General features: G+C 37.3%; 1 protein-coding gene and 1 long non-coding RNA gene across 5 annotated transcripts in view; one reads left to right on the top strand and one right to left on the bottom strand.

Annotated features, from left to right (window-relative positions):
• CACNA1A (calcium voltage-gated channel subunit alpha1 A) overlaps positions 1–26,041 on the bottom strand; it is a 360,780-nt gene that overhangs the window by 45,617 nt on the left and 289,122 nt on the right. For all 4 annotated transcript variants that reach the window (XM_087887342.1, XM_087887339.1, XM_087887340.1 and 1 more), the window contains 6 exons: positions 23,114–23,230; positions 22,596–22,661; positions 19,700–19,815; positions 19,103–19,253; positions 17,211–17,338; positions 14,098–14,194 (listed from right to left, as the gene is read on the bottom strand). In XM_087887342.1, the coding sequence (XP_087743468.1) occupies positions 14,098–14,194; positions 17,211–17,338; positions 19,103–19,253; positions 19,700–19,815; positions 22,596–22,661; positions 23,114–23,230 (675 nt within the window). The remainder of the gene's footprint in view (positions 1–14,097; positions 14,195–17,210; positions 17,339–19,102; positions 19,254–19,699; positions 19,816–22,595; positions 22,662–23,113; positions 23,231–26,041) is intronic.
• LOC117658913 (uncharacterized) overlaps positions 1–26,041 on the top strand; it is a 96,555-nt gene that overhangs the window by 16,086 nt on the left and 54,428 nt on the right. The window lies entirely within an intron of this gene.

Raw genomic sequence — 26,041 nt, 5'->3', positions numbered from 1 at the left:
GCAATTCTTCCATTAGGTCAGATAAGGCAATCAGAAACTCTCATTCCTTCCCCCATAGTCATGGATTTGTAGAATCGTTCCCTCGCTCAGTAGTTTTCTGGACAGCCAGTGGCATATGTAAGGTAACCTAAGGATGCATAATGATAACTAATTATAAGGGGATGAAAGTATATAAAGAAGGAATAATCAATTGTGAGGAGGGGGGAGGGAGATTATTGTAGGGTATTACATCTAGGAAATCTTTTTTACTCAAAGGATGTATAGTTGAGAAACAGAAGCACAGATACAGAAACAGTATAAGTAGGAAAGATCCTCTGTATCTTGATACTGAAGCCTTGACCCAAAGCTTATTTATCTTAAGTTTTGCATATCATGTTAACCTAGTATTCCCCAAATAAATCAGTTTGCACTAAGTAACAGTCTAATATATAGACTGTTCTGTGGTCTTCTTTAGTCTCCTTGTACAAAGACAAGAAGCCAGTCTTGTTTACTGATGATCTATTTACGCAATCCTAGTCTTGTAAGTCCAACTTTATTTGAAAACTACTTTAATGTTTCAAGCTCTATCAAAAGCTAAGTTTGTATTCAGGCTGGGCTTTGAGAACATAACTCTTTTATTGATGGAGGAATAAGCTGCAGTGTGATTTGAGTTCGTATCCTCTTCTGAACCTTTACAATTTGAGTTTAGAGCTCATTATTTGATAACAGAACATAGATGCAGCATTCTGAAAACATGGCTGTATGTGCCTCTTCTTTGAAGCACTGCTCAGTTAAAAGAGCAGGTTTTCTGTAAATGTAGCTTTTATCTTCAAAAGCAACTGAATTTTCCATCTTCTTAAAATGAGTAGCTGTTACTGTGATAGAGAAGAATATCTACTTTGGTGTCTCTTTCTGTTCATATCTTGCATTGCTTTGAGTATCTTCATACACAGAAATGTAGCAAGCAGTTACATGGAAGTGGGTTTGTTTCCAATGTAGTAGTAGTATACAACAAAGGTGCTTCCCCAGTCCTTACACTGCTATCTTTTCAGCACCATCAATGTTTTATCTTCTCAGTTATTTAATCTTCCTATGTCAGTCTCCATAGTGTTTCAAGAACTTCATTACTCATACAGTAGTTTTTAGAGTGTCTGTTTTTAACAAATATTTTAGTTTGTGTATTGTTGCTTTTTGTGTATATTGATGATTTTACTATGCATCACCCACAGAACTTTTAAACAGAGATAAGTAAATAAGAATAAAAATAAAATACATAAACAAAAGTTATTTCTATACAGAAACACTATAGCTTTATATTAAAATAAACACTTCCACATGGAAGATCTTGACCTCAGTCATGTCCCTTTAGAACCTGACAAAAGGTTCATAGTTTACAATTAGAAAACAATTGGGACATGAGTGAATAAAGTAACATTTCTTGGCTTAAAGCAATTTTATATATTCATTTGGCAGTTCTCATGACTGCTACTGTTAATTTCAGTGAAGTTGGGGCACTTCTTCCAGTTCCGCAATCCATAAGCAAATAAAGGCAATGTAGCTTGATCCTCTTCTTTTGCTCAAGCCTCATATTGCTTTTTCCTCTTTTCTAAAGGTAAAGGTAAAGATTCCCCTCGCACATATGTGCTAGTCGTTCCCGACTCTAGGGGGCGGGGCTCATCTCCGTTTCAAAGCCGAAGAGCCAGTGCTGTCCGAAGACGTCTCCGTGGTCATGTGGCCGGCATGACTAAATGCCAAAGGCACATGGAACGCTGTTACCTTCCCACCAAAGGTGGTCCCTATTTTTCTACTTGCATTTTTTACATGCTTTCGAACTGCTAGGTTGGCAGAAGCTGGGACAAGTAACGGGAGCTTACCCCATTATGCAGCACTAGGGATTTGAACTGAACTGCCGACATTTCGATCGAAAAGCTCAGCCACTGAGCCACCACGTCCCTTGTTCCTCTTTCCTATCTTAACTTTATTTACAAAAGCTATCCTTAGATGTTGGTGATTGTATGAAAACTTTTAATTAATATTTATATTATCCTTTCCCCTTATATTATATTTAAACAGTAGGAGTCCTTCAATATATAAGGTTCCTAGTGTTATCAATCAAAAGGCATCATAGACCTATTCCATCTTTGCCTCCTTAAGAATTTTCTCTGGAAAAAATGACAGAAGAAGTGGTGAGAAAAGACTAAGTATTATGAATGGAAGATGTAGACAGTATGCACTATAAAAAGTGATTATTTTCAAAGCAAGTGATGGAGTACTTAAGTTTCCAAATTGCATGAATAATTAACATCTGGTGTTATGTTCACCAAAATACTTGTTGCTTACGTTATAACATATCCTTGTCTTAGTAAGGTCATGCTCATTGCAAGATAAATGGGAATGTTTACTTTAAATGCTTATTCTCTGAGTCCAATAGAGCATGAGTGTCAAACTTGCGGCGTCATATTGCCATCATGTGATGTATCATGACGTTTTTCCCATTCGTGGAGCTGGGGTGGGCGTGGCCTGCACATGACGCATCTGGCCTGTGGGCCGCCAGTTTGACACCCCTGCAATAGAGGATATTTTCTACCTCAGGATGTTGTATCTCCTGGAGCTAGTAGGCAGGGTCCACAATTAAACTTGCCTTTCCAGAGGGTGAGAAGCCATATTGTCTTCCAGATTATTTTAGAAAAGCAAGACTATTTTTTTCACAGTGTAAATAACATAACAGGAAAAAAAAATCTATACTTTAAGTACATTTATTTCAGTTTCATAAAAAAAGGCAATCTACTACATTACAATCCAATGTTGCAATGGTAGTGGATTCCTGTACTGGACAGTGGCCTGCATTAAATGTTCTCCAGGACTCTTCCAATCCTTATATTCCATGGCCCAAAAGGTCAGACAGAAGGAAATCTCCAGTGAGTACTGCCTACCAACCCCCATATAAGTTGAAAAAGAAACATTAATAGAATTATGCTTATCAGTTTTCTGAATTAGAGATATCTGAATGTCCTCCAGAGGCTTCAAAGAATAGATAATCATGGTCAGAATTCTCATTTTCTTCTAAGTCCCATGGAAGACATTCTCAACCTTGGGATGCATCAGAGCATTTATGGAAGGAATTCTGACTTTAGCAATTCTGACTTTAGCAGGACATGACTTTTCAAAACTCTGAGGCCCATATACCTATTTTGTACTGGTTAGAAAATTTCTATGCAGAGAAATGTACAACCTACATATCTCATAAGAGAATTGTCATGGAAAGTTACAGTCATGGTTACATATTCATTCATTCTCCTGAGCAAGTAAGCTGTTACATTCCCTGGCATTTTTCTTTCTACTATACATTGTGAAGTCAATACAAATTAATGAATTTATTAACTTGTTCCTTGTTTATCTAGTATGGAAGGCTAAAGTAATTTCCAATTTTTGAAACTCTAAAATTCTGCAAAACTAAGATCTCTACATAAATTTAATTTAGGCTATTCAATGCATACTCCTTAGAATGTAATCACATCAGAAAGAATAACTAGAGGAAATGTTATTGCAACCAAGAAATTAATATTGGAACAAGTGTAGAATTTGTGTAAAAATAAATTAGAATTCTCTGATTTTGAAATTTATGAGCTGATCACTCTCAAGAAATTTATTTTAAGAGACAGCAGCTTAAACAATCATACAACCATGGGTTTAAAGGGAACTTTGTAAATACTTTCACTCTGTAAGCATTCAATCAACTTCCATGAGAGAAATCTACAGAATATTTATTAATTGGACCATCCTTTAAAATGGCTTTTAGCATGATGAGAGAAAATTGTTATTTTCACTCCAATTCAGGATGCTATTTTATGGTAGCAACTTGATGTGTGATAGTGTTGGCATTCAAGCAATTATCTAAGTCAATGTCAAGTAAGTGGAGACTATTGACAGCTTCCCAGACAGGGTATTTTCCTCTCTATTTTTATCAGAATAAAAAGTTCTTTCTTTATAGTCTTCGAGCTAAAAATGTAAAGAAAGCAAAGGTTTCCAAGATCTTACTTGAAAAACTGAATTATAGACATTGCTATGCAGCTGTAATTGAATGTTATTGAAAAAGCCTCACAACTGAGCTTTGACAGAAAATCCTGGATATAAAGCAAGATATGTTAGCATTTTGGTAAAACTGAAGCTAATCATGAGAATGGAAGAGGGGCAGCTACCATTGTCTTTGATAATATGTGAAAGTAAGCATCATTGAAATCCAATGTCATGAACCAACTTCCCAAATGAAGTAGTTGAACCATGATTACTGTTATGACTATGCAGAATTTCTTAATGCTGATTAAAAAAAGTTGAGATCATACAGAAGAGGTACAATCTCAGACTAAGGTGAAATGAGAACAAGTATTCTTTTTACATAGAGGCTGTGGTATTGGTTCTATATCTCTTTTGCAAATGAGTTAGCTACTTTTGGATGAGAGTAACAGGTAGCACACTAGGCACTTGAGAGGGATTAATGTCAAGCTGCATAACAAACTTTTGTGATGAAAGGATGTGATACATTCCATTAGTCCAACATGATCTCTTAAACTAGTTGGTAAAAACAGTCTGTCTACAAGCTGCATAGCACAGTTTCAAAGTGATGTCTGCAAATCACTTGCTTTGAAATGGTTAATACCTCTGTATCTCCAAGAAACACTTTTGAGAATATTTTGCCACAGTTTGGAATTCAGCATAAAACTTGTAATTGCATTTTGAGAGGAAGCTCTGATCCCATCCTTGGTAGTACAGTACAAGTTCGACAGATGCTGAAGAATTAAAGTATGGAGTATTTTTCTCATATATTGAAATTAGCTCAAATACCATTGATTTTGAAGACAAAGTTCTCTACATGGGATTCCCCCTTTGAAGTTCTGAGGATCTCACAAGCCTCCCTAGGAAAATAGCACTTGTCACAGATTTTGCTGTGTAGTTCACATTATATAAATGTTGCTCTGTTGCTTTGACAGTCCTTCTGTCTCAATACATGCTGAAAAACTCCCCAAAGAAAAAAAAGATAATTGCCCACAGAAGCATGGAAGTTGGCAATTCTGAAGTCCAAAGTTGCTATGAAGTAAAAACTGTGACTAAAATCATCATGTTTATGGCTTTTCTTACTGGTAGGAGATGCCTTTATTATGATGAAATATGGTGATGTGTATTTGAAAAGTGCATTTCTTCCCTGAACCCTGTAGATTTTCTCCAGTCTTTTAAAAATTGGAAGAATGGATGACAATTTAAGGAATAAAGTTCCTTAGCATCATATAGTATTGTAATATTAACATAACTGAAGGTACTGGAAGAGTCATTTTGAATAACAAAACACTGGATTTTCTACTAACAGACTTAAGATGTCTAGCTCTAAAGCTTGCTCTGCACAAAGGCTATAGGTAAAATGGGAGTAGAGGTGATGGCAGCACCTATCATCATTAGATCTGATGAGGTGGTAGAAGGGTATACTGATAATGTAAATTCAATTGTATGTATTCAGGACTGCTGAAGGGGAAGGAGGTGCCAATGGAATATTTCAGGATATAGTACTGAGGTTTAAGTAGTTGCCAAGCTAATAACTGTTCTGGAGATATTGTGGCAATAAATCTCTATCCCAAGAACCTCAATCCTGTATTTAGATACCAGTAAAGTTTTGATACGACAGAAGTAGGAAACGGGTATCAATATAAATATGAAGTAAGCAAATAATTCTTGCCTATCCACTGGCGATAGATCCCAGTGAAGATGAATTCTCTGTCATCGGTGGGTGGGTGGGGGGATTTCCATTTTTGGAAGGATTATAGTCATCTAACTTTTCTCCAATCTGTAGAATCTTGAATTTTGTCTTCTCAGAACAGCCTACTATCAGAGGTAACATAGAATCCAACATCAAAGTTGGTACTAGTGAGATCAGTTTTGGGATTGAAAAAAAAAAATCAAAGTTGACACTTTGATTGTCATTATTATAGAATTTTGTGAAATGGATGGTAACAGTGCCATCAATGGAACAAGGTTTTACAAAGGTTGAGCCCAATTTCTTACTGCTCCTTTTCTGAAGGGACAGTTGCTTGAAGAGTTTGTTCTGTTACTCAAGGTAAAAAAAAATGTAGCCAGAGAAAATAAAAAAGAAATCTTCAGATAGGGAATTTTCCAGAACATCTTTTTGTATAGGTGCTACCTCATACATGTGGCTGACAAATACCATGAAGTCTACTTACAGGTATCTTCAGTGCTTTTTTCTGTTGAGTACATGAAGACAGGTCTTTGACAACTTGACAGGAATTATAAAATCCTGTTGGTTGCTAGATCCTTGGATGAATTTAAAAACTTGCAATCATGTTGTGTTTTTTTGCTTTGATACTTAGTTATTTGAGATAAGATGACTTTATTTTTTTCATTCTTTTGGCAGATTATAAAATTCAAATCTAGAGAGATGTACTATGGTTCTGTTCTTAAATGAATACATGAATAAGAAGTGGCCTTAATATAATTCTTGTGTTCATGGGACCTTTTAATTGTAAGGAAGAAATAAATTTATTTTCTTGAAGTTCTATGATCCAACAGATCAGTCACAACTTGTAATTAATGCATTGGCCAAGTCCAGAAGGCAATCTGTTCAGATAAGTTTTCTACCAGCAGATTGACTGTTATTGAGAATTTGGAATATACATGGTTAGAATGAGACTTGGTATGAATTTTAGATATTTGGTTCCATTAATGTAATTAGTAGGCAATATTTTTGCAGCAGGAAAAACTTTTATTTTTGAAAAAGGGGGTTACTCCCCAAGGTCCATAAAGAGCATGAGTAAAATGTGAAATTGCTAGAGTAAATAAAGCTGAAATTTTCAACTACATTATTTTTTTCATTTGGGAGGGAAGTTCTTTGTGGACTCAATCTCAAATCAGTGATTGGCTAAACTAATTAGAGGGACTGTATTGCCTAATTTATCACAGCACAATCTTAGGAGTTTTTCAGAAATTGTAAAAGTGGAGATATGGATATTTGTGGATTAATACTAGTAAATTGTTCATCTTTGATTTATCTTAGTTCTTTGGAAGGTTTAAACATGATAGTTAAATAAAATGAAATGGTTGGTTAGCTTTGGACCTATGTTCATTTCCTCCTGGCTAGTGAAAAAGCTTTCTTTTTATCCTTGTCACCCTTATGGTATTCTAAGAAAGAAAGAAAAAAGGAACCAATTAAATCAGTCTAAGAGCACTGATTCTTATCTTGGTTTCTTAACAATTGCATGTGTTTTCTTGCAACAAAATATAGGTCAAATCTCTCAACTCTGAAATCCAGAGTTGAGTAATCGAAAAGGGCTCCTGTGCATGAACATTTCTGTAGGCCATTCTTGGCCGGCCTGGGATGAAACCAAAGATGCCATCTTTTATATTGTTTTTATATTGGCTGAAACTCCAAATGCTACTACAGTGTTTTTATGTACATCTCAACCTTTTTTCATAGGGGAGATTAGGACTATACCTCACAATAAGAAATTAATGCTGCAACAGAAGTATCAGTAACAGGAAATTTGAGCAGTTCTGAAACTTGAGTGGGAAATGCATAGTGTTTATTCAATAATTCAAAGTCTGTTTCTGGTGGCATGGGCCAATCTGCTTTTCAAAGGTTATTAAGGTAGTTTGAAGACAATAGCTACATACATGATAAGAATGAAAATGGCTTAGCGGAAGCAAGTATTCAGGTTCACCAACAGAAGAGAATTATAGAACTAGACTAGATAACCTATAAGGTCCCTTCCAACTCTGTTAATCTGTTAAATAGCCACACTAACGTATTGGCCAATAAATTGTGATAAGTTCAGCTTGGAATAAACAAGTCCCTATAGAGGGAGGCTAAAGTTTTCCTAAAAGGGCAGCTTCCACTTTCAAAGTAGAATCCAGAGATTTCCAAGAAGCTGCAAGACAGCAAGGAGGAAATACTAATGTATATGTTTTCATCGCCTTTGGAATTTCCCCACTTTTAAAGAGTCTTTCTTTGAACTCTGAGAATAAATTATCAGCCTTAGATGGGAAAGAGATGAAGGAAAGGTGAAATAATGTTCTGATAATCCTGAATCCCAATGTGGTAAATAGGACGTCTCCTTATGGGGACAGATTCTTTTGATAGTTCAAAAGCACTCATTTGCACCCACCAACCAAATATCATTGACCCTATGTTTAGAAACAGTTTGGTAATGTTAAGGAGTGATTTCTACCTCTTAAACCCCCAAACTATCCTTCAAAATAGGTTTAAATGTTATCTTTAATGGGAATAGGGGGGAGTCATGATAAATCCAAATGAATTGTTGGAGGCCATAACTGGCCCAAAGATTTCCGCCCTTGAATTAGAAAGGATCTAGGTCTGCCCCTTAACTCTAATGTCTTGGGTTTCTTCCCTGGATAACTGAGTTGGAGCAAATGGGAGATTTATTACTCACCCCCACCTCAGACATCCACCCAGAAGGTGTTGGAGCCAAAATGGAAAGCTGCCCTGAGGGATGGAATGTTGGCCTTCTTCCAAGCTGTTGCCCTCAGAAGCCTCCATTCGTTGAGTTCGAAGAAATGGGCTCGGTGACTGTGTCCCCGCCCTGCCCTGTAGAAAAGTGGAGGGCAATGGGATGGAACTCAGCACTTAGGAATGGAAGAGGTTGCATCTTGTGGGTCTTTGGGGTTGAAGGAACCTAATGGCTGGTACAAGTGCTGTGGTCTGTAGTGACACTGAGTGTCATGAACCATCTAGTATCCCCATAGTTACAAAGGAATGCCAGGAATAGACAGATATACCCTCTGGTTCCTGGTTCCCTGTTTCTAGGCTGGAGGCAGATTAGCAAGAGTGCAGAAAATATACCACCCAAACCCATTGCCTTCTCACTTGCTCCACCTTTTAGCTACGCAAGTAGTTATAGGAGATGGAAAGGGGAAAGGAGATACGGGTAAGTATAAAGAAAAATAAAAAACAACATTTTCTAAATATGATGTATACTTAATGGATTATTAAAGAATTCCATCAGACCAATCACTTACTCTCTAGGCATGACCACAGGTTGAGGCAAATGTACTTGTGAACCCTAATAGCTCCAGGAAGTTGTGCCATCCTGAGGTGGATGATGCCCTCTATAGGACACATGGGAAGAGCAACAATCTCTTTTATTTCTTAACTCAAACCAATCATAGGAATATGAATCTACCAAGAGGCCAAAATATTTGGCTTGTTTAATTCAATAGCAAGAGGCAATAAGGATAGATCCTACTATGGCTTCTGCATAGTAATTCAGAAATGTAGGAAGCAGGAACCATATGGGAGATATGTAATTGCATCTGGAGGACTGTATAAAAATGGCCCTAGCATAATTGGACAGAATAATTTTTCCTGCATGACTCCTTCCTTAATAAAACAACTGAACAAGACAATTTTGCCCCCAGCCTCAACTCTCAGATTATGTCAGAAACTTTTAAGTGTAGGGATTGATGCAATAATACATTTTTTATTACTATTTGAATCAGAATCCTTGGATACATAGCCCAACATTAAAAACTGCTACAGTTCATCTGTTCAAGAACCTCATTCACAGATTTTGACTCTACTTGAGTATCATTTTGAAGCATTTCATAATTTCCTTAGTGTTCTTGCTTGAATTCATGTGATTGCCTTCTCCTGTGTCATTCCATCATATAGTGGCATATTTGCTACATAATTTTCATAGTCTCAGATTGCACTGCACCTCAATCAACTCACTGTATCTCTGGCTAACAAAGGTAGAGAAAAGCACTTTCCATTCAAGTGAGAGTGAACATTTCAATAGCTAGGCCATGAATCAGTAATAGAAATCCAATGGATGAGGTGAAGGAAAGATCTTTCTCTCTGTCTCACTCACACACATGGAAAATGTCACAAGAACTCTGGTTGCTGAATTGGGAATTGAGAGAGAAAAAAAGACACACTTTGGGTCAGTTACAGAATTGTGCAGAGGATTAGAGTTAGACTATGGAAATACTGAGGGACAGAAGGAAAAAATTGTGACGGAACTGTATTGACAGAAAAAGAGGCATGAAAGCAGAGAAAAGGGGGCAGAAAAAGGAGTAATTGCTTCTTGTTAATAGTGAGTACCTTCTCATAACGTTATGTTTTTGTAAACAGAAAATTTCTCAGGTCAAGCAAATTAATACTGGAAATTCATCTGACATGGTGCCAATTTCCTTGTTAATCCTCAATTATAAATGGATGAACTAACAAGGAGAGTGCATGGGATGTTCTCCAGATGTGTGGATATCAGTTTCCTTGATTCTAAGGGTGATGCTAGTTGGGGAATTTTGTAGATTGTCCAAACATCTGGTGGCTGCCAAATTTGGGGAAGTTTCTTGCAGTGAGGGTTTAAAGGAATACTGTTGTACATAATTTTGCACAATTTTATTGTCCTTTTTTCCGTAGTGTTCTTTCTTACATTATTGTTTATCTCTTCAGTTGCATAGCCAGCTTGTGCCATCTGGATACTTGAAGTGATTTTCGCCTATCCTACTGTTCTACAGTGTTGTGTAGTTTAAAGTAGAGAAAAATTACTCACGTAAGTCTTTTTAGAGTATGGAACTTGACGATAAAAACATGCAAACTGGCTTAGATTCTAACTGGCTTGGATTCTAACTTGGATTAATTTCTTTAATCTAAGTGATTAAAGACACTTCAATGTTAAATGTTCAGAATAAGCATTTATTAAACATGCCAGGGTCAAACTGAACAGTGTTATTCATATTTTTAACTGAGATATATATTTATGTATGTATTGGTGGGGAGGGGCATAATAGCAACTTTTCTTCTAATGCAAATAACAAGTGTGGAGGTTGATCCTGACTGGAATTATGCCATACATATACCCTGGTTTTGATATGATATAGCCTAATAGCACTACTTTCATCTGATCATATCCTGCAATTGAGACAGATTGTTATTTATTTTTAGCTTTAGTTTTAAAGTAGGATTTTCCCTTTTCTCCTTACACCATCATTTTTATTGAGGCCATGAACTAGCATGTTTTTAACAACCCTTTAATTCCTTGCTTTGGGGTGGAGTCAGGGTGGCTGAATGGAGCTGAGTGTTTACTGGCTGGCTGCCCTTCCTGACATCTATGTAGGGTTCGCAGCAGATGTCTTCTCTTTGCACCCTGATAGAGAAACATCTGTTGCTGCCAAGAATTGAACTCTCAACCTTCCGAGTGGGAGGCGGGTATCTTCATCTCTAGGCCACTGCACTGTTTGGGCCATCAACTGGCATAATCCTCCCTTCTGGGTAATTCTGCTACAGGTTGCAGGAAAATCTGATTCATTCAAATTGAGCTATCAACTATGTTTCTGGTTATTTCCTTGCTTGGAGAACTGCACCAGACAAAGCAGAAGCTGAACAGTAGGGGAGTGTGGGGTACTGCATTGAGAAATAGAAGAAATAGCAATAGCATTTGGATTTATATACTGTTTCATAGTGCTTTACAGATCTAAGGGGTTTACAGAGTCAGCATATTGCCCCCAACAATCTGGGTCCTCATTTTACCGACCTTGGAAGGATGGAAGGCTGAGTCAACCTTGAGAAATATAGATTTCTCCCTGCCACTTCAGAATACAACCTTCCTATTGCACCTGAAAGCTATTCATATGAAATGTATTAATATTTATTTATCAGGTGTTCGTTTACAGGAGAATATGGAAGAGGCAGCTTATCACTTGACAAGTCACCTGTTAAATAGATCCGCATTGTCAGAGACCAGTCAGGTAAAAATCTGGCTTCTCCCTCTGTCTGCTTCTTGCAGACAGATTGCAGCTCTGGAAGATAAAGAACTGACTATTCATTTCTATCAATTAGCCTGAAAAACAGGTGAAAGGAGCTACAATGTCTACATAAGACATGTCACCTATTTTTTTTTACATTGAAATGACAGTTTAGCATTCTTTTAGAAGTGTGCTAAACTCAAAGTTAGGACAGCTGACAGACAAGGGTGGTAATTGCAAAACAAAATGGGGAGCTGTCCTACTACACTGAGGACACACACTGCTAGAGAGGAGTTCCCTGAAGATGGGCTCCACCACGACTCCGAAAGCTCAGAAGACAAAACCTCTGGTCCTGGTGACCGACCCAAATTGGATTCTGCAATGTTATCTTGGGACACGTATATTCACCTTCATTTATGAGCAATTACTCCCCACAGTCAGCTGTTATCTCAGCTATTTAAAATTGCAAAGAGCACTAAACCCATTGCCATATTTATGAATCTTTCATTGGACCCATGTCTAAGAATAAATTTGTTTAATTTAAAAATAGCCTCCCCAGCACCTGATCTGTTAGCTGTTTCCTGACAAGCTTTTTTCTACTCCTATTTGTTCCAGATTTTCAGTCTAGGCTAAGGAAAGGTTTGGAACTGTCTGTCCTTTCTCCATCTACAATAAGCAGCTGATCTCAGACAGAGGGTTGGCCAGGCAGTGCACTAAAGTAGTAAAGCCACATTTTGGCAAAAGGCTAAAATAGTGGCTAGCCAACTATCAAAATTTCCCCCCTCTCCCCTCCCTTAGTTCATTAGGGATAGTTGTTTTTCCAGCCAGCAAGTTGTTGGTCTCACATCATTCCTACAATAAGAGCCACTCACCAATTTTTTTTACTGAAGCAGAATAAGGCTTGGCAGTTAATGTAGGAACTTAATGTCTGCATACTTTTCTGCTTAGTTCAAGGGCTGTGGCATTTCACATTACCACCAGCCATGAGGAAATAAATAATTAAAATATCTAGTTTTATCACCTGACAGGAAACAATCAATAAGGAGAATGACCTTCTTGCTCCTTTATTTGCATTTTCTTGCTGTTTTCAAACATAGTGAACATTAAAAAGCATGAAAAATCATGATGTATATCTCAAACTATTGGGCTATGCTAGGTGCCTTGGAGAGAGAATTGAAATTTTTATTCATAATTGGAATATGCACGAATACCTACTAAATCCTAATGTGTCTGTATGGGTAGGGTCAGGGGACTGGTTGGGAAACAAATCTATTCTGATATTGATCCAAACTAGTTTCAGATCTGCAACAGAATTTGTCCAGAGGACTTTTCTGAACTTTCTCTGAACTTTAAGAAAGTAAATCCAGACTCAGCTTCTGGATCCAGATCAAATCTTTCAGTCTTAACGTAAGGCAAATATATTATCACTGTACAGTACAGCATACTGTACCAAGCACCTAATTTTGCTTTTGTCCTACTAGTGTGGTCCTCTCTGCCACCATATAATTAATGTACTGTACTGGAAATGGGTTGTAACTTGTAACTAATGCTGTGACATTTATTTAGACAGAAATAAAATCTAAATATTGTTGCATATATGTTCTGCATTCAGAGAAGATGGGAATTACAGAAGCATGATTTTATATGGGGGAACCTGACATAGATTAGTGTAAAGTTTTATTTATAGGTTACAAATGGTTGATTTCCATGTAGATATGTTCTATGAAGATATGTCACCAGATGAAGATAATATTTACCTTCAAAATTTCTTATTTGGATATCAAATGTATTCTCACATATTGTACTTGTGTAGCTTGCCACTACAGTGCAGTTGACTAGATTTTAATATCAAATTGATGTTTTTATTTGTTTTGCATTCTAAAGTCCTATAACTTTATTCAATGGGTTTCTATTTTTGCTATCTCTTTGTCATTCTTAATTTATTGGCGGCTGGGGTAGGGTTAAGGAATCTATATTGATTTAGGCAGTTTTAAAGCAATCTCAATTTTTAGGCTATTTGGAGAGTTCTAAGGGAATGATAAACAATTTCTGCTAGATGGCACTTCAATTAATTATTTGAGTAGGAGCATGCACCTCAGATTTGTTTTTTTTACCCGCCCCTTATCTACTGGCCATAATGGAGTCTCTGAAACATGAAACACTAACAGAACTGAATGTACACACTGTCATTGTTCAAGAAACTGGAATTAGGAAGGGGAAGAAATTACAAAAATTATAGGCTTGTTTTTGCTCAATCAAAATAATTAAAAAATGAAGCTGACTTGAAGTATTTATTGTTTCTTTTTTTAAAAAAAAATGATATACACACAGACACATATATATATATTCTACCTTATAAGCAACACGGGCAGGGCATTTCTTCCCTAACCCCAGGGGTGGAGACATATGTCTCAGCATCTCATACATGTCCATGAAAGTCATCCGGCCCCTGGGAGCAAAAAATAAAAAATAGCCAATAATAACCAATAATAATTTTTAAAAAAGGAAAATACACGGAAAAATAGAGAGAAAGAATTACAAAGAAAAAAATATTAAAAATCAATTAGAAAAGAAAAAAAAGATAAAAATGAAAAGATTACTGTGCTGCTGGTCAGCAAGGAGTATAAATAGGCTTGATCTTCATGGATGATTTTTAGTAGAAATATTGTAATCAAATTGTGGTCCACCAAATATTGGACTACACATTCAAAGTTTGTGTCCTTGTCACAAGAATTCAGATTTTACTTAAGCATGTGTCATCATCTGCCTTGCTCACTATGAGGTTAATGCAGATCACAATCCTTATATTCTTAGTAGATCAAAAAGTACAGAGTCAGGTTTTCTTAGAAAGAGAGAAGGAGAAAGAGAGAGAGAGATAAGAAAGCCCCTTTTTGCCAATATAGGAGAAGGGAAGACTACAGGAAGAAAAGGTGTTGGGGGGAAAAAGGCTGGAAAGAATTGGAGAGAGAGAGGGGGGGAAGGGAGAAATGGTAGAGTGTTGATGGAGTCTCTGTCCTCCCCAGGTGGAAGTATTAGTATGCAGAAAGTGGCAGTGGTGGGTACAGAGAGACTCATAAAACCTTCCAGGCCTAGCTCCAGCTAACAGCAAGCAGAGATGGTTCAAGGTAATTGATATGCTCCATGCGTTACTGGTCTGGGTGGCAGCATCATTTCACGCATTCTGTTGGCTAATTACATTACTAAATTACTTTTGAAAGTGCAATATATAGATAGGTATGTGTACGGATATATATATATGCACACACATATATATATATATATAAAAAAGATATATATTAAAAAAAACCATAAGCAACATTCATTCCGTTGATGCTAGCAGGTTTTAGTGTAAGTCAAACCTTGCAAGCAACCCTATGAGGGCATTTCTTGCCTAAGCCCAGGGGGGGAGATATTACACGTAATAAACTGTACATATCCTTATAATGAATTCGGCCACTGCAAGAAGAATACACGGGGGTTAGTGCAGACGCTACAGGGCAAAATAAACACATACACTGTTATGTACAAACAGAACATAGCAGAACTAATGGCTAGAGACCTTCACTTCAGTCAAGTAATACCATTTCCCTCTGTTTATACGAAGGAGCTGAACTTTCCCATTGGCTGCAGTAGGAAGAAAGGGGCTTCTTAGAGCCATAGCACATCAGTTTTTTTACTGATGCTTCCCATCAATTTTGTGAGAAGGGAAGAGAGCTAATATATAAATTACAATAGAAATAGGCAATCTGTGGCCCTCCAGATGTTGGCCAGTAGCTTCCATAATCCTTTACTATGGCCATGCAAGCTAGGGCTTATGGAGTCTGGACTTCAAGAACAGCTGGAGGGTGACATGTTGGCCCTCTTTGGTTTATACTCATATATTAAGTAGCTGAGAAGTAATAGAAGTCTTAGACAATAAGAGATAATGTAGATGAAATTTATATCAAATCAGAACTTATCAGATTTTTCTGATTCTTGGGTACCAATTCACTTATCTTTTATGGAACATAGTTGTCTTTTCAGAATTCAAAATGAACAGGTTAAAATCAATCACTATCGCCAAAGGCTTTTATTTCAATATTTTATTTTTTTCACTGGTTTTATTAGTAACTATAGGGTGACTTGTACTCAAATGGGGGAGAACTAGATTTTCAGATAATAAATAATATCTAGATAATGATAGGTGGATCTTCTGTTAGCTGCCAATTATTACAACTTTACTAACCATGCCTACTTATAGCAACCTTGTGGCTAGCTCCTTTCCAGCAAACCATAGACAAATTTACAAAAACAATTGCACAATAGAAGGGAAGGCCCTGTCAGATAAACATACATACACATATACACAAAGTCATTTTTATAGATTGAAATAATAAGAGTGTGTCATCTATTGCTAACAGAGCTACTAAGCATCCTTCCTTGACTGATCAACAGTATGTTGTATCTTTGAGTTTTCAGCAGGATGCAAAACTAGCAGCTCAACAATTTTATTTGGTTTACATGTTATAAAGTGGGCAGAAAATTAAACATAGCCACCAACAGGGACTTAAATCAGACTAATTCTTTGGCTCAAATGTTGCTAGCATGGTACCCAGTTGTCCTATGGAAAGGTTATAAAGCCCACAATTCAAATTAAAGGAATGGCATGGGTATGTCCCTGGCCACAAAGGGACATATATCATGTTCTTATGAACATTATGGGTTAAAGTGAAGGTGTGTGTGTGTGGACTTGACAGAATCCAGCTGCAAAAACCTAAAATTAAAAAAGGAAATGTTAAACAGCGATTAACTCCCACATCTGTTTCTTTCAGTCAGTTATTTATAGTAAGACCCAGAGAAATTAGCCAACAGGAATGGAAATGGGAATGGCAGAAGGGCAGGGCTACAGCTCCATGGTGATTGGAGCTCTGCTAGAATGTGTGACTCACAATGGAGCGCATGCAAACAGAGGCAGTAGCTCCACTTCTGTCTCAGTTAATATCTTTCTCTCAAAACACAGTAGTTAATGCTGGTAACCTATCAAGACCTACCATAGTTCAACTCTGCTAAAATGAGCCAAGATAAAATCCTAGCCTTCTTGTGAACAGAATTCTATTCTTCTTTTCACCTCCTTGCTCTAGTTGGTCTGCTTTCCATTTTGTAATGAGAGTCCAAAAGCTTCTACCAGCCAAAAGCCCCTCCTGTGTAAAGGTTATAAAATAATCTGAACTGGACTGGCTTTCACTTCGTTACTATTTCTAACTGTAGCTGCCACTTTTAGCTCTCAATTTTCTACTGGAATTGAGATAATGGGTTCCTGCCTTTCTGTTCACATTGAACTTCTCCCTCCCCCTGCTTTGGTTCTCCTTATTAAGGAATCTATCCCAAATCATGACGCAATCAAACCCACTTCCTTAAACACTTGCTTCAGATGGACTTTGGGTCTGGGTTTCATACTGGAAGCGGTAAGATAGATGTGTCCTTACCAGGCAGCAGGGTCATACTCAGCCCACACACGAACATACTCATCCAGATGGTGGGGCCCCAAAATGGAGGAGTCACGGGTCAGATATTCAAAATTATCCATGATGACAGCCACGAAAAGGTTCAACATCTGCAACGTCAAAATAGTAGTGAAAAATAGAAATACAAAATAACCAGAAATTCCAGGAAAAATAGATGAATTTATTTCTTGCTTCACATTGAAGCCTGGCAAGAACCTAAAAATCTGCTCAAGCATCTAACAAGAAGAGACAACATAGCATTAAACAATATGTTTTACACCCTTTCTTACACACAAAGTTATACATTTTTAGATAGACAGATATAAACAGTCTTACATAAAAGCAAGAAAAAAATACTCAGTAAGGACTAAGGTGGATATGGATTGCTGGTAGAATTTTAGGGCAATCACAGGTAAAGCAAATAGAATACGCTTTCTTGGAAGACAGCACAAAATGGAATCCAGTACAGAATCACTACACACTGAAGTACATCAACAAAAATAAATTCTTAATTTGTACAAAGATAGTGGGTTAGATTATGTTACTCCAGGTGCTCACAAAGCCTCTCCTATTAGTTCCTGGAATAAAATAAGAAAACAGAACGAACTAATACCAAAGGCATCTTCTAAATTGGGCTTAACAACCATAAAGAGAAACTAGGCCTGAGGTATAAAATTTTTCTGGATACTTGTCTCAATTATGCAAACGTTTTAGAAATAGAGGCATTGCTTCATATGCAAGTAGGCAGTTCAAAAGATTATTAATATGGCCAGTGTTGTACAATTTGATGCCTTCCAGATTATTGGGCTATCATTAATCTTTAACCAGTAGAGGTAATGGCAGCTGGGAAAGTGTCACTAAAAACAACAACTTTTCAGGCACATAATAGTTGCCCTTTGCATTTAAAGGCTGAGGAAGTGATTAAATGATAGACATCAGAAATGAAAAAAAAAAATGAAAAATGTGACTAATATCTTAAACATTTTTAGTTTTCTGGTACTTGTTTTCCCGCTGCAGTTTTTAAAAAGTTGAGTGCTATTGTTGAATTGACATTCATTCTGCTTAACATCAGGAATGGAAAGCCACTACTCAATAAAAATATGTTTGTCATGCTAGTTTTCCATACTGGTTTTACATATTTTATCATAGAGAAAATGCATTTTTTCACTTCTCACGTTTGCAACAGTAAAAACATTCCACCTTCTTTGAGATAATATAATTTGGAGAGAAGAGGAAAATATGTTCCTTGATACACTGTGAATTTTTACAATACTATTTGGAATGTATTCCTTTCCACCTCTGATATTTAAAATGTTTTTGAAAAAATCTGTTTGCTTTGCAGTAACCTATATATAGAACAGGGGTCCCCAAGCTGTGAGCTGTAGCCCACTAGTCAGCCATGAGGTGTTTACAACTGGGCGTGGAAATAGCCAGCCAGCAAGCACGCACACACGCACATCCTCATTTGCATGAGCAGCGGGCGAGCCTGTGCATGTGCGCTCTATTTGCATGAGCAGCAGGTGCACGTGCACGCTGCTGATGGAAATGGAGCTGCATGCATGCACGCTTGCCATCCCCTCCCCCCCGGTCCGCAAAGCCAGAAATGTTGGGGAACTCTGATATAGAAGATTTACCCTTCCCTCCCTTATTTCTTTTAATTGTATATTGATAATAATTTGAAATATGTGACTTTTAAAAACTATTATCAAACATAATGTTGGATAAAGACTGTCCTACAACTGTTTGTTAAATCATTTTGAAATACTATCTTAGAAGGATAGTGTACTGACATTTTAACCAGTAATATTCATAGTCTCATATACCCCAAATACATGCTGTATCTACCTATTTAGTACTCTGTATCCTTTACTCACCAGGAAAGAACACAGGAAAATGAAGGAAACAAAATAGAAGTATGCAAACTCATTGCCACACTGATATCCTTTGAGATCTGCTTTTTCATCACAGAGTTTTCCACTTAGACAAGAGAGCATGATCTCATGCCAAGCCTCACCTGTGGCACTTCTGGGAAAGGGAGATGAAATAAGAACAGATAGTGAGCACTGGAAACTCAGCATAGAGGGAGCAGTCATATCACCATCTGAGGACAAGCGTGATACTAGTAATCAGAAGTCAGAAACTTGTGGGCTCAGACAGTATTAAATGATTGCTAGAACAGAATATAAACTATGTTAATTACAAAATTAACATTGACTATAATGGATGAATTGTGGTAATAAAATAATTGTTTTTTCTTACACAGAACTAAGTTACTTTTTTGTAGAACTAAGAAATAATTTCCATTACATTGTCTATTGAGCTACCAGTACAGTGTACAATTAATTTATTTAAGCAAAATAAATTAATTTTTGCATTAGATAAAGGCTTGATAAGCCTAAGAACATCAGGGCTCTTGGTATCACAGTACTTTGACATGGTTTCCCTAATGAAGTACAATGGCTGAGCCTCACCTAAAAAGAAGCATCAAAGCTTGAAAGAATGTGCGAAAATTATTGTGCTCAGTAATGGCAGGCAAGTCATCCTCAGACATATCCTCATCATGTTTAATGCTAATATTGCCAAAAACCTGAAGAAACAAAGATGTACACAGATTTAAAAACTTGCAATTATCAAATGCAATTGAGAAAAAAAATAAACACTTTGGGAGATGTAGGCACCATTGTCTTATAGAAAAATCAGTGTTTGAATACAAGAATTGCTGATAAAAGCTTGGAGTGCTCCTTCAGCAAGAGTTTGCAATGAGCTATGGCAAATCAGCAACCAAGTTATTGTTCCAAGGGAAACACTTTACGGGTCTTTGCCAGTTGCAATAGAACCAGAATGGCTTCTTTTGCCATTGATTAAAAGTAGTAGTGGAGGAATATCTACCTGTTTGAACTCCAGGTGTTTCTTGGGATGAGTTCACTGAGTCAAAGGATAGAAACAGATTTCTCAAGTATAAAGAATGAGGGCAACCTTACTCTTTGAACTTTCCCTATATAGGAAACTCTGGCAGATGTTTCCTACAGAGGTTCTCTTTCAGTCCTTCCCATCCTTCCTCCCTAATAGAAAAGGACTGGAGCTAGTTCTAAATCTGGAGCCATGCTAGTCCAAGGATAGTCCAATGAAACCCTGAAATCAAACGATTAGGCTAAAATTTTTAGACTAAATGTGTAATCAGGCTATTTCATACCACTACTTAAACATTGCTTTAAAATGTAAAAGATACTACATTAAGCATCTTCAGACTGTACTAGAATATATGGAGCATATGGTTGTAGCAATAATGTCATTGATTAATAATGTCACAAAATTATGGGTTTGTCAAAAATTTAATTTAATTTAATTTAATTTAATTTCCAATTTATATACCGCCCTTCTCCCTGAGGACTCAGGGCGGTGTACAGCCAAGATAAAAAACATAGGATACAAATATTAAAACATTTAAAACATTTAAAAATATATATAAAACAGATCATGCCAGACAAACCTTACTGCATTCTTTCACAAGGTGACTAAATTAGTGGACCAGCAAAATGCTTGGACATAGTATATTTTCACATAGTATACTTTATTTAGTAAGTCATTTGACAAAGTAGACCACTACCTACTTCTTGGTAAGATAGAAAAATGTGGGATAGACAACATCACCACCATATGGATTCGTAACTGGCTGAAAAACTGCACTCAACATGTAGTCCTCAATGGAACCACATCTACATGGAGGGAAGCATGCAGTGGGGTACCTCGAGGCTCTGTCTTAGGCACAGTACTTTTCAACATCTTCATAAATGATTTAGATGAAGGGATAGAAAGGGAATTCATCAGATTTGTAGATGACATCAAGCTGTGAGGAATAGCCGATACTTCAGAAGCATTTAAGATCCAGAAAGATCTTGACAGACTTAAACACTGGGCCCGAACCATCAAAATGCAATTCAGTAGTGAGAAAAATAAGATTTTACATTTAGGCAAGAAAAACCCAATACATAGTACAAAATAGGCAGTATGTGGCTCAAAAGCAGTAATTGTGAGAGGGGGGTTGTAAAGATAAAGGGGGAATGTTATGTCTAGGTTGTATTCCTTTCCCGTGGGAACAGAGAAGATGCCTGCAGCTGGACGAAGGTGGAGTTTGGAATCACCGGACTGTGGGACTGAGGATTAATTGGAGATTGTGACTCGGGGGAAGTTTCATAATTTTGCTTTTATTGGGTGTAATTCCAGATCCTGTCCAGAGTTGGAATTACACCAAGCCCTTGCCAATTTAATGTGTGTCTAATAAATAGACTTTGAAAAGAAGAGGGATACTTTGAACTTTATTTTTGGGGACATCTTACTTGGAGGTTTGACATGGCTTGCCTCTAGAAGTTGTGGATGCTCCATCATTGGAGGTTTTTAAGAAGAGATTGGACAGCCATTTGTCTGGAATGGTATAGGGCCGTGATAATGAACCTAGGGCACACGTGGAGCCCTCTCTGCGGACACACAAGCTGTCGCCCACCTCAGCTCCACTGCGCATGTGCGCACGCTTCCCACTGGTCAGCTGATTTTCGAGTCTGCCCTGCAGGCGGGAGATGCGCACGCATGCGCTGGGGAACCTACCTTTCTCCTCACTTTCTGCTGCCTGTGCCTTCCCAGATCTCCGGAGATTCCCCTCCCAGCACTGTTTTAGGAGGCGAGGCTTTTTTCCCCCTCCCAGCCGTTTTGGGAGGCAAGGCTTTTTTTCCTCTCTCAGCCATTTTGGGAGGCTTTTCCCCCTGCCCAGCCTTTTTGGGAGACTTTTCCCCCCTCCCAGCCTTTTTGGGAGACTTTTCCCTCCTCCCAGCCTTTTTGGGAGACTTTTCGCCCCCTCCCAGCCGTTTTGGGAGACTTTTCCCCCCCTCCCAGCCTTTTTGGAAGACTTTTCCCCCCTCCCAGCCGTTTTGGGAGGCGAGGGTTTCCCCCCCCCAGCGCTGTTTTGGAATGTGAGGCCAAAAGGGGGGGGTCGTGCACACATGCGCGTGGGGGCACAGATGTGCAGGGGGTGGGGCGTGCAGGAGGGGCATTGCATTATGGGTGTGGGCATGTGCGTGGGTGAGTTAGTGCACACACACTTTTGGCACCCGAGGAAAAAAGGTTTGCCATCACTGGTATAGGGTCTCCTGCTTGAGCAGGGGATTGACTAGAAGACTGTCAAGGTCCCTTCCAAGTCTGTTATTCTGTATTCTTCAGAGTTTTCCACACTTGCCCAAGGCAGCACAGCCTCCCACTGGCTGATGTCTCTCAAATTCTAAAGGCCTAAAATAAAACCAATAGGCTACCAACCCCAAACCATCACACTGCTCCTACAGTAAGCATAACAATACTCCACATGAGATAGTGGCTTACCTGCATTCCTATAATGGCGTAGATAAAAAACAGCATTGCAATCAGCAAACACACATATGGAAGGGCCTAATAGAATGAAATAAAAGCATATATTTTCTAAATTTATTTTTTTTAAACAATCACACTGGTTTTACTGGGAATCTAGCACTTTGCTTCTTACAAACTTTAGTTGTTCCCAAAGGCTCATTGCTGTTTTTTGTTCAATGCGGTAATAATTAACTATATTACTTTTTTTTTACTAATTCCTGTTGCATACTTCTATGACTACAAAAATTTTGTTATGACTGCTTTTATGTAAAAACACGAACTCCTAGAAAAATATTCATGAGATATAATTCCACTGGCACCATAATGAAGATCGTGTTTCAAAGTTATAGTTTATAGCTAGAGATTGAATAGAAATGGAAGAGGCAGAGTTGTAAAGATGCCAGGTCTGGGACCTTAGCTTTTACATCTTTGTATTTTTATTCTCTGTCCCAAACACTTTAAATTAACAATTAAGTACCTTTGATCATTACCTTAAAAGACTGGACAAAAGTCCAGAGCAGAATGCGGATGGTATAGCCTTGTCGGAGCAGCTTAATGAGACGGGCAGCTCGAAACAGCCTAAGAAAACTCAGGTTGATGAAGTTGTTCTGGGGAGATGAAGGAAAAATAAACAAGCAAGATCAGAATGGGGTGCAGAAACTAAAGATCCAGGAACTGGTTAAGGAAACAAATTCAAACCAACACTGCACTGCTTAGTAAAATTAATAAGGGTAATTAAATAGCAAAGAAAGGAAGAGAGTAATCCATAGGTTAGTTGTTAACATTATGATTGGTTCTGATTGGGTATTTTTATTGTTTTAAATCTTATTTTACCAGATTTTTTAGCAACTAAAGATCCTCGGACCGAAGTGAAATATAAAGGAAAGGAATAGAAAAGAGGGTCACCTCCAACCCCCAAATAATCTAGGTGGAAAATCAGTGATAGCTCATCAATACAAGTATGCATCTTGTGAAATTATCCACAACCAAATGCTCTGATTATTATTTTTTGATACAAGCAGGTAAAGTTTTACCATGTGGCTTCAAGTTACATGTGTTTAGAATATATAAACCTGGAGAAAAACAAAAGCAAGACAAGTGTCCTGAGAAAAAGACACTTGAGGGAGGAGTGGAGAATTGCAATTAAATATATAATGCCCTGGATGTAAAATGCATCTGTTAGCCAATGAAGAAATAAGCTAGACATTTTTTGTTTTTTTTGTTTTCCTTCTGGCAAAGTAGAAAAAAGAATATACAGCTCTGGGTTTACCAGGATGCATTTTTACATGTTTTACTTGACCCAGAACCACTGAGAGCTGTAAATATTCAAAGAATATGAAGGTTAAGTTCAAGAACCTATGTTTTAGATCCACTACAGATGGTTAAATATTTGAATCATATCTTTACTTGATGCATCATGGACCCTTGCTGGCTCACAAATTAATCATATGGGAACTAGTTTTGCTATATTAGATACAAAGAAATATATAATGTAGCTTCAGTGATTATTATCATGGTTGAAATCCTGCTGATTCTAATAGATCAAAAGACTTCTATGGTGTTGCCTCATCATGTGATATTGTTGTATGTACCTCTGGGTTTCTATGAAATATACATCCCAAGATTAAATGTAACTTTATAACAGGTGCTTCGGAGCCCATTATTACACAAACAAACTTCCAATAAAACTGTACACACAAAAAAAGACTCAGACACTACATATGTGATGTGGATGTTCAATATATATCTGACTTTGACTTCAAACAAAGATAAAAGAGTTGCATGCAAGTTACGTGGTAGACATTCTAAGACATCTAATATTTCAGCTGAAAATCTCTATGTAGGCAAGTTTTACTACTTCTCAAGAATCTACTTGCTACATATTGTGTCCTGTGTGATTTTCAAGAAGCAACAAGTTCTTCCATCTTTAACTCACTGAGGAATAGGATTTTTGCGGTTATGCAAGATGTAAGAATAGTATGACAATATATAAAGGGTGTCACACAAATATTAAAACTTCGAGACCAGCATAAATTGGCCTTCATGCAGAAGGAATGAGAGACAGGCAGAGTAAGTGCCATACATGTTTATTGAAGAAAAGTGAGGTTCATTCTGCTCATGAACCTTAAGAGTTTCCAGGTTATATGATAGCTACATTATAATGGACAGGGCATACTCATTCCTTCTAATATTCCCACTGCTAATTTCACTCTCTCTCACACACAACATTTTTCTTAATTTCCAAGTTAATACTGCCAGAATCTGATTTTATACACCTTGAAGCTATGGTAGGATGTCAGTTTAAGGGGAAAATACTACATTTAAAACAACAGAGCTGATGACTTAACGCTTTCTCATTATTAGGTGGAGACCTGAGAAAAGTGGGACCATGGGCTATAATTTAAAAAATTATTTTTAGAAAGCAACTGACATGCAGGCAGCAACAGACAAACCAAATCATAAATAACATCTGAATATTACTATATTAAATTATTTCTTCACTACAGAAATAATTTTAATAATTTTAGTTACACTTGCATTAAATTATAAGAGAGTTCACTAGAAAATTAATTCAATCAATGTTTCATTTAAAATAAAGTGCCATGTAACTTGCATGGCACTTAAGCAAACTTGCTTGAATTCCTTAGAACAGTGTTTCTCAACCTTGGTAGCTTGAAGATGGGTGGACTTAAACTCCCAGAATTCTGGGAGTTGAAGTCCACCCATCTTCAAGCTTCCAAGGTTGAGAAACACTGCCTTAGAATATCTGCCTCTTTTAGTGAAATCCACTTGGAAGTCCATACTCTATCTTCTCCCCTAAGATAGATTCAGAAGCTTAAACAACACTTCATCTGATTCCGGAATTGTGGAGTTTGCATTTCTTGAACTTTGACACATTAAGTGCAGAAAGAATATCTCAAATTGCAATTACTAACCCTTAAAAGGTATGTATGTTTGTGTTAGATTTATAAACTGTTTCACTCCAGAGGGTCTCAGCAGGACACGAATTGATGAATGAGGAAGAGATTAGGCTTTGTTTTACCACACATTTTACTTCTAAATGCTGCATTAAGGCATCTTTGTTCATGGGCTCCATGACTATTATGACATTAATTAATTAATTAATTAATTTTTATTTATTTGTCGAGTACGTATTAGATAAAATATATAAGTATAAGCATGAATTGAATACATAAAATGAATACAATTAAAGGGAACATTAGGACAGGGACGGTAGGCACGCTGGTGCTCTTATGCATGCCCCTTACAGACCTCTTAGGAATGGGGTGAGGTCAACAGTAGCCAGTCTCAGATATTAGAGTTAACATATCATATCATGTAAATACAATATTTAAAGCCATTCAGAGGCTTTGATTGGAGCAGGAGGTAAATCTGGTAAAGAAAGAATCAAACAAATA

Source organism: Pantherophis guttatus, chromosome 2 (assembly GCF_059756535.1).
Source record: "Pantherophis guttatus breed Tessera chromosome 2, ASM5975653v1, whole genome shotgun sequence".
NCBI classification, from domain to species: Eukaryota; Metazoa; Chordata; class Lepidosauria; order Squamata; family Colubridae; genus Pantherophis; species Pantherophis guttatus.
Note: the sequence above shows the minus strand (reverse complement) of the source record. Positions and strands in the feature narration are given on the sequence as shown.